This window comes from Tauraco erythrolophus, chromosome 6 (genome assembly GCF_009769465.1).
Source record: "Tauraco erythrolophus isolate bTauEry1 chromosome 6, bTauEry1.pri, whole genome shotgun sequence".
Taxonomy (NCBI): domain Eukaryota; kingdom Metazoa; phylum Chordata; class Aves; order Musophagiformes; family Musophagidae; genus Tauraco; species Tauraco erythrolophus.
In genome coordinates this window covers 38,457,385-38,467,254 of record NC_141470.1, presented here as the reverse complement: position 1 = coordinate 38,467,254, position 9,870 = coordinate 38,457,385, and the positions used below count along the sequence as shown (strand labels likewise).

General features: G+C 44.5%; 1 protein-coding gene across 1 annotated transcript in view; it reads right to left on the bottom strand.

Annotated features, from left to right (window-relative positions):
• The window catches only part of MEIS2 (Meis homeobox 2), a 171,359-nt gene that overhangs the window by 5,177 nt on the left and 156,312 nt on the right, over positions 1-9,870 (bottom strand). The window contains 1 exon segment of the mRNA XM_086612794.1: positions 154-212. Within this exon segment, the coding sequence (XP_086468920.1) occupies positions 154-212 (59 nt within the window).

The window sequence follows — 9,870 nt, the reverse complement described above, 5'->3', positions numbered from 1 at the left end:
CTACAGCGGAATTCTGGGGACATAAGAAAAAAAAATAATCTCCCAGAATGCCCGGTTGGAGCATTTATTTACCAGGTGATGGGACTCCTGAAGAATAACTTGATGAGGATTTGCGCCTGTGGGACTTGAATACAGATACTACTTGGAACTTGCCTGCTCGATTTGACTGGTCAATCATAGGCTGTACTATTCTTCTTCTGGCATTAATAAACCTGCAACAGAATACAAAGAATAGAAGTCCTTTCATCAGCTTGCTTGTGCGTTTCGAGAACACCTCTGCTTTAAAACCGACGAGATTTTAGTCTGGTGCGGCAACGCGTTTTGCTTGGCGTTGCTTTTTTAATGGAGTATAATTTCACTTTAAAGGATTTCCCTCTAAGTGCTCAGAAATCGTAACCGGTAACACGCTTATCTTACTAGCCAGCTTAAAGCTGGATTTGCCAGAAGGCTTTGAACAAGTAAATGCGACTGAAAACTTGTGTTAAAAGACAATCGTTTCTTTAACTTCTTCGAGCGCCTCGGACCCTGGTTAAAGTTCACAGGCTGGGAGACTTTTCCCCCCCCTCCCTCCCTCCCTTCCATCCAAGGGATCCAGCTACCCTTGCAGCTGGCCATAAATGAGGACCAGGCTTTGCCACTCTGTGCTTTCACAAGGTATCGTTAGGTCAGCAAAGCCATCAATTAGTCTGTCTGAAGTTTTATCACCAGCGCAGCGGCAATAAGCGCCGGCCCAGAAAGACTTCTGCTCTTCGGCAGCTCCTGCCGTCGGCGCCTGCGAAGGCGCGGGTCGCCGGGAGGTCAGTGCCAGCTGGGGGCCACCGCCGTGCCCAGGCGGGGACACCCCGCGCAAGGCCACCGCCCCGAACGCAGCCACCTTTCAACTCCTTAGAAACCCCCAGTCGCAGGTACATGTGGTTAATATTAGGCCCAAAATAACTTTTTTTTTTTTTTCCTACCTCTTCCCCCCCCCCGACCTCAAACCAGGGCGGTTGCCGAGGCTTTTGAGCGCCAGTAAAGGCAGTTAGTTGGCTGTGGAGCCTGGATTTAATTTTGTTGGTAATCCAAAAATAAGTGCTTGCATATTTCTTATCAGCTTAATGCGCAGCGATCCACATCGGGACAAGCTAAACCAAATTAATTTCCCTAAAATAATTTTAAAACTTGCCTATTCACGGAGTTTCTTTCAAAACAGGGCAATTTTCTATCACTTGGGAGACACGCTTGTTTTTGTCCCCCCCTCTTTGTGTTTGAGAACACTTTGGAGCCTTCGCGCAGGTTTTGTGTGCTATTTCACGGCTCCGGCTTTCGGCTGGTGACCCTTAAGGAGTGCTAATGAAGTCGAATACTAGTGTTTAATCCTCTTCAGAAATACTAACATGCCCATCATCCAAAACAGCCTCCAATAATTGCCATTGGGCCCGATCCAACGCCTAGCGAAGTCTTTCAGTCAGTTAACCGAAAACTAAGTTCATCTGCTCATTTAGTAAATTGCCAGCCTTTATATAGCATCAACTCCGCGCGGCCTTTGTCGTGCTTCCCTCCCTCTCTCCTTCCCTCCCTCCCTCCCTCCCTCCCTCCCTCCCGCCTCTCCCCCCCGGTTAAATTCCTCTGCAGATAATAAAAAACGGTGGCGCACCTTCGGCTGCATCTTCCGTAATCACAGTCGTCGAAATTTCATTAGACAGATGCATAAATGCTACAAGTAACACTAAAGGGCTCTTTTGCATCTCTCTGTTTACATCCCAAAGACATTCTTTATTCTCTAGCAAAAGTATAATTCAGTTGTCAGAGATGTCATCCTGCCTCAGAATTAGTCATGACTTCAGGTATTAAAATAAAAACTCAGACACAGCCGATGTACTTGTTTATTCCCTTCTGACTGCGGCACAGCGAAGGCATCTCCTACCCCAGCGCTGCGATTTCGAGGCGTGTTTCCCTCCTCAAAGACAAAGGTCCCCGAGAGGACTTCGTCTGCCGAGCGACTGCCCAGTAACGTCACCGCGCTGACCAAACGGAGCCTGACCTGAACCCCCTCCAACCAGCGCCCCTTTTATCAGCTAAAGTTAAGGCCAATAGAGATTAACAGGAAAGCCTGATAAGACTGTTTTCTCTTCTCCTATGAGCTTCTAATGGTGTATACAGATGGCAAGGTTTTAAAGAACGGAATGAACGCTTATTTAGGTCTGTAAAAAATCACAGACAACAGAAACACCCCCCCCTCCACGCACAACGTTTTCCGTCTTACTAAACCCTTTTCTTCAATCAGGCCACTCTTCAGGGAAACCAAATTGCTTTCTCGTTTCTTATTTAAACCCCAACCACTTTTATTATTTACATCTGGTGGTCCCCTTATTTATGTCCCTCTCCACTTCCCTGCACACACACCCGGGCTCGCAGGGCTGCGAAGCATTATGGGCCCTGGCTCTCAGCGGGAGAACTCGACACTGTCTTCAAACAAATAATTAAGGGGAAGGTTAAAGGTTCACCCAGAGGTCATATCTTTGGATACTCCTCAGAAAGTTTACATTAGGAAGAAATGGGTGCCCTCTGAAGTGTTTTTTCAATGGGCTCCCACAACAAGGCAGAGCATTAAGAAAATTCTAAGTCCTGAAGGGTTTCAGGTGACAATTGCTTTACCTCCCTGAGCACACGGATTGGGATACTCCACTCCAGCCTTACGTGTCTGACAACCACCACGGAGTAAGCCTTGCGGGCTGGGTGTTGAAAACCCAACCTTGCCCAGCCATTCACTCCCAAAAGAGCTTGGCCTTATTTTATTCCGCTCATATGAATAATGTCTTTTTTTTTGCCTTTCCGGGCAAACTCCACACAGAGGCAACTCACGGATTCTTTTGGAAAATGGGAGTTAAAGCCCTAACAGCAAGTCCCCCAGTCTTTATTTCCCTACAGAAAACAACAGCGATAAAAGTGGCCGCATTTGTCCAGTAAATTTTGCAAAACATAGTGCTTGGGTTTGATTACTCATTTCATTATTTCTCCATTTTTCTTTTGCACATGTGCATAACTGCAGGTGCAAATGATGTCCTCTAGACCAGCAACACTTTGTCTGAAGAGAAGATACGTTGTCATATACTTAGAAAGATATAGGAGCACAGAGGCTTTAGGCATCCAGATCATTTTGAAATTCCGTTTCTACAGCTCCTCTGAAAAATCCTGCCCATAAACTGCATCAGTTATACCCACCAATGGGTATATCTGAAAAATTTCACATTAAATTATTTACATTTGCAAAATTGCAGATGCAAAACAGACAAACGTTTCAGGTGAAGCTAAAAATCAGATCTTAGTTTCATTAGCAGTAACTAGATCATGTAGTGCATCAGCACAATTGGTAAACAAGGGCAGAGAATGAAGTGTTTGTGGGTTATTATTATTTATTCTTTATACTACCCCATAAATATGCACAGTGCATAATAGAGACGTAGGAACCATAGTCCCTGCCCTAGCCTTTACATTTTTTGAGGGCTTTTTTTGAATCCCTCAGGGAGCCATCTCCAGGGCCAAAGTAAAGCACAATACAGCCTTCTGCAGAGCACTTCAGCTCGTGCGTTGCAGAAACACTGTGATGCTATTTTGGCACAAATGCCTTCAAAAGGCATTAAGAGACAGGTGAAAAAAGAGAACACCAATGCCACTATTTCCAGCGTTATTTGGAACCCTATAAAAGAAGAATTCACAGCTCTGCTCCTGACACTAATTGCCTGCCTTGTTCATACCCTTCACCCAGAGGCCAAAGATTGAATGGCCTGAAAAGATGAGTAAAATCTATCAACACGACACGGATTTCTTTGTTACTCTCCTGTTAATAGTAATTCCTATTATTCGGATGATAGCAGCAGTTAGGGGACCCAAAGAAGCTCAGCCGTACTCCAACCCATGCCGCACAAGCACACCGTCCAAGAGAACTCGGGGTCTGAACAGATTTCCAGGCAAAGCCTGGGGGAGAGGAGAGACGCCTTCTCCCTGTTCGCAAAGGAGAACGGAGACAGAAGGAGATTAAGTGACAAGGCCAAAGTCATACAAGAGATCTTTGGCAGAGCCACACACCCAACATAGATTTCCTCAGTCCTCTCTCAGCGCTCCTACAATCTGCTATCCATATGCTATCTCTCCTTTGTTCCCCTAGCTTAGCAGCCAGGCACACTGGCAGGGGACTGCGGAGAGAGCTCACATTGCCACTGTTTGTGCCTTACCTGCTGTGTAGATAGAGAGGGGTCATCAGCCTCCAGGGCTGTGACGCGATACCTTCACAAACTCGACATTCATATGGTGCTTGGTCCTCGTTCCAGAATGATAAATGAGGTGTGTAATGTTGAGAAATACATGTCATTGACATAGGTACGTTTAATGAAAATCTCACTTCCAGCATTCTGCAAACGACAGAGTACCAACCTCGCTTATTCAAACAACAGTCGTTTGAATCGAAAGAAGGTTTTTTTGCGTCTTGTATTTTCCTCTGCTACCTAAAGCAGCCATATACATTTCCCATAGCTGAGTCTGTCCTTCTTACACAAGTAGTTCCAGTAACTTTTGTGGGACAATTTGTGAAAGCACAACAAACAAGATCTGTCTCACAATGCACAGTGATATGGACTTTTAAAAGAAGTAATTTCATCTTTATCTGCTTCCAGCAAAAAACAGTTGAGCAGTAAAGGTATACTAGCGAATATGCAGTGTAGTCTGGTGATTCGGTAGCCCTAGTCCTAATTGGTTCCTACCATTGCTAATTAGCATGACAATATAATCTAAATATATGCATTTAATTGCATCTCTTCAAATAGAGCCTTGGTTTTCTTTGTCCAAAATAAACATGTATTCTGTATTTTACAGGAAGTCCTGTAATTAATCTTCTTTATATATTTATCATATTTTATCTCAAGTCATATCAAATGACATTAAACTCACATTTACATAATACATTTTATTCTTATAATAAATAATGTTCAGATAAAATCGCAGAGAGATATTTCTGCAAAGCTCAAAAGAGAATAAACAGCAAATAAAGAACTCCTAGTCTGCTTGTTCAAATCTGGCACATTCCAAAATAATTTTGTTGTTGTTTCCACTGTCTTTTTTTATACGTACTGTACATGTATTTCAAAACTCTGTGGCCACTCTGTAACTGAATCTGAGTAAGATTAGTTCTTGAAATGAACTGTTAGTGGCTGTACTGACTGGTAATCAGAATTAGAAACATCTCCAGCTTTACTCTATGGCTATCATGGAAAATTCACTTTAAGTATGTAGGGTCATAACAGGTCTTGTTTCAGGAGGATGAAGTGCATCAAAGCTTAAGAAACTATAATTCACCCCCAGCTTGGGGTCTAATCTGAACTCAGTATCAGTCTTCAATCTGGATTTCCACCCAAAATATCCAGCCCAGAAAACACGATGTTAAAATATTGCATTTATTTGCATCAATGGGTTCTCAGTTCTTTATGTGAAAAACAGAGGAATAAACAAATTTCTGAGATGAATTCACACAATCAGTTCTCTAAAAGGATTAACGACAAGGAAAATTTTGACTCAATTTCGATTTTAGCCCAAGAAGACACTTCAGCTTCTTCACTTGAAAGGAAATATGGAATGAACATTGTCACAGGCTTGGTCATAGAAATAACAAAAATAAAAGTAACAACAACAATAATGTAGGGTTAAAATTGTCTATTTTTGGTCATCTGAATATTTTGAAAATTTTCAGTACCCAGAGGAACAGTCTAGCAAGGTTTTTCAAAAACCTGCCAAATCTAGATGGGAAGCTTTGGCTCGTATTAAACGTAGGTAAACAGGAGCCGAGCTTGATGAATAAATGGGGCCTAAGCACCTGCTTCAGTGTTTTGCTGACTAAGAGTCTAAGAATGCATTCTGAAAAATAATTCAAATGCTTTCACCTTGGATGGGAAAATAAATCTTTGCCTAAATGATATTTCAGTATTTAGACTATGAACATGTCAGTGTTTAGCTCAAGAGTATATACTACACTGATCCCTTGTTGCCCAAGAATGCCCTAATTTGGAAGGGAAAATAACAAATGAAACATTATATCTAAGTCACAAAAAATGTTTTCATAAGTAACCTAGAAAATTACTTCTTTCCCAGGCTGAAAGAATAATTTCAGAGGTCTCGAGCAGATCAGAGTAGTTTGAAAGAATGCATTAAAAAGGACTAATTTGCAGAAACACTTTTATCAATATACACTCCCCTCGCCTTTGCAGCAGTCTTTGTCTATCACCCAAACTTTTGTCTGAGCAAGTAAAATCTAGTTATCTTAGTTTATTTAACTTCTCCTTTCAATTGTATTCTAAACTGACAGAATTAGGTTTAGGCATCTTCTGTACGTGTGTGTACAAAAATAGTTGAAAAAGTCCTTGTTTATGCTTCGCTGAATCTATGCCGCACCTGGTTACCAACTCTTACTTGCAGCATTCCTTATAGGAAATTAAAAAGCTGAGTTAGTCAGCTGGAAATGAGCCATCGAAAGAAGGCTTCCTAAGTCATGAATATTGAGAAATGGAGTCACTTAACAGGATTGGTTTTGAGAGGAAGAGGGAGGGACAGGCAGGTTCATTCCCCAACAAAACTTCATGTAGTTTTGGACAGCCTTGTTAGAGAAGGAGGGTTATGGGCTGTTTAAACTGACTTTCTTAAGCTAATTTAGACGTCTCACATCTGTCAAAGGTGTGATTCAGATGACCTAAGTCAACATCCATGTTTGGTGGAGAGAAGGCTCCAGAAGATGACAGAGAGCAGCTAAGCTGGATGCCTGAGGCAGCTCGAGGCAGGCACTAACGGTCCCGAAGACCTCTGCTGTATCTTGTATGTTTATGTTGGAGCTCCTAAAAACATGTTACGCCACTCGGAGCTGCCAGTTGTTGGAAATCGTGAATTTGCCTGTCCCGCCACCGTGAGACTGTCTTAAAGAATCAGAAGTTTAAACAGCACTCTTCTCACTATTTACTTTGCAAGTTTCTCAGTCGTTGTGCCACATTTTTAGACCGTTCTTCTCTGCCACAAAATCTAGAAACTTACTTGACAAGATTCTCATGTAACCATTGTCTCCTGGAGCTGGGACCTCGAGTTAACATGAAATAACTTGAGCCTTGCGATAAAATCATGAGAATTGGCAAGACGGGCACCTATTCACCTCGGAGAAAATCCATCTTGTGAAAATGCAACTCTCGGTTACCAGGTTACCTCTCGGGAGCGCGGGGAGACGGTTCGGCTCCGCCAAGGGAGGACGCGGTGCCTGTCCCGAGGAGCACCTGCGCTGCGGCTCGAACCCCGGGCAGGGGCTTGTGCGCAAGGCCCTTTGCCAACGGCGAAGGCAGGCGCCCAGGAGGCGCCAGCAGCAGCTGGGGCTCCCTGGTGCTGCCCACGAACCTAGAGGTCCCGTGGCCACCTGGCTGCCCTGCCGGCCTGCGCCCCGCCGCTGCCACCGGCCGGCGGCCGTCAGGGCGCAGCGCCAAGGCCAAAGCCAGCCGGCGCTCGGGGTCGGCCCCCAGCACGGCTGGCACCGGCAGAGCTGCCGCTCCCGGCTGCAGGAGCGGGCGCGCCCCCAGTGTCAGCCCCCGGTGGCCCCGGAGAGGCCTCCCGCTGTGCGGCCGGGCGCCATGAGGTGGGGCCAGAGCGCCGCCGCCGGGCCGGGCCGGGGGTGCCGCTGCCCCGGGGGCACGGACGCCGCCTCTGCGCCCGGAGAGCCCGGCGGGCGCCACGGCCCTGCTCCGTCTCTGCGGAGGGCATTCCCCTGCGCCGGGCAGCGAGCACGCCCGGAAACCCCGCCGCGAAGGAGAGCGGGTGGGAAGGTCCGTTTTGACGTGAAGGTGGTGGGGCGCTCCCGCTCCGCACCCCCGCGGGGCGGGCACAGGTTTCCTCGGGAAACCTCAGCTGAAGTGACAAAGTCCCGTCCCGTATTCCCGCTGGGTTTCTGGCGGGTGACGGGCGCCTTTCAGGGCGTGCGGTGGCACCTGGAGCCGCGTGAGGCTCGCCGGCCATGGCTGCTGCTCTGTCGCCAGTGCCACCAGGTTATTCGTACGCGGTTATTTATCACGCACCGTAAGAACGACCTTTTAAAGATACTTGAAAGGAAGGGAGGAGACTCACAGACATACTTCCTTAGCTATTCATACCTTACAGATAAAATGCAAAGTCAATAGACATGAGCTGTAGTATATAACCTCATCCTGTACTTGATTTATTGCAGATGGGAATCAACCAGAAACTGAATCACTTTGAAATTTTTACTACTGACGTTAAAATTCCAGGTTTGTATACATGCGTCTTGTGGAGATGCTAAATACAATTTTAGCTAATTTAGCATGCGCTTTGATTTGCTAGCACTTAGACATCCATGTTAAAGGTAGATAACAGATCTCCTATAAAACCTTAAGTAACTCATGCATTCAAAGATGTGTTAATTTGTCATCTTAAACTCATGGGAGAAGATTTCAAAACCAATGAGGGTCCAGCAGTTTGAAAACACAATCAGCTTATCTGGCTTCTTACGTAGGAGTTGAGGGGCCTAATTTTAGGTAACTTTTTTTTTTTTTTTAAAGTATTGTTTTCGAATAATATCACATTTAAATATTTTACACATCTTTTTAACCATTTCATATTATTGGGGTTTTTTTTTAGCCAATTTTAAATTGACCCAAAAAGGAGAGTTGTCAACAAATTTAGCAGCAGTTTAACTTTCCTGATCAAATTAGATTAAGGCACTAATTCTCCTTCTTACTTTTCAGTGGAAACTACCTAAGTAGAAACTTGCCAAAAATGCATAAAGGTGTTTAGCAATTATGTACCGGGTATGTTCGAAGAGATCAAGGTGCACTCACATGTCCTGTGCTATGGATATCTCTGATTAGCTTGTCATCTACTCTGAAGAAGATGTAGCCCAACTCTCCTATACTATGTAACAGGCCAGCTGTTAGCTGTCTGTCAAGCACCTAAAGTGGACAAGTAGTCCAGGAGCAAAAATGTCACTCCTTTGATCTGGCAAGGAGCAGCTGCTGATTTATAGAGTAGGACTTTGTTCTTCCGTTCTATTTTACTTTCTTTCCTAAGGCAGAACCACAAAATCCAGCAGAAAAAAAAAAAAAAGTGCCGTTCTCTGCAACATCAACAAGCTCTGACAACTGCAACAGGGTTTTTCTTGGCCCTAACAAAGCTCTCAGGCATCTCCTTTGACGCTCACCTTTTTTTTTTTTCCTTCTTCTTTTTGCAATGCGGTAGTTATTGTTTAATTCAGCTTCTGTAAATGGAATGGACTGTGGCCAGCAAGCCTGGGGCATAAACACACCTGTATGAAAGAAGCCTTATTGTAGCAACCATCTACAACCAACCTGCACATGCACTACCAGTTCGTGAATTCAGAAGGAATGTTCCATTTTCCCTGACAGTAAATTTTGCCTTAAGATAACTTTTTTTTTTTGTACCCACTGTCCTGTCTTGACCATGAAGCTTGTACACTTTCTGATTATTATTAAAATCTGAAGGAAAAAATATGTATTTTTCTACCTGTCAACCAGTGGACCTCAGGAAATTGGATCCAAAGAGCCCATTTAAAAAAAAACCACAGCCAAAATATATTATAGAAACACATTGCTGAAAGTTTGAGAGCTACTGATCCTAAAGATGCCTGTTCTGTTTCAGAGACAGTGATGCAGCCGCAGCCACCTCCAGCTTATACTGTTACAGAATCTCCTCAAAAAAAGCGTATTGCAAAACAAGTACTCAGGAAGAAATAGCATTTGATGCAACTAACCAGACTGCAACACTGCCAGCCCAGAGTCAATGCTCTGTTCGGTTCTCTTAGATGCAGGAGGTGCTGACCAGATTCTGTGAGGTCATCAG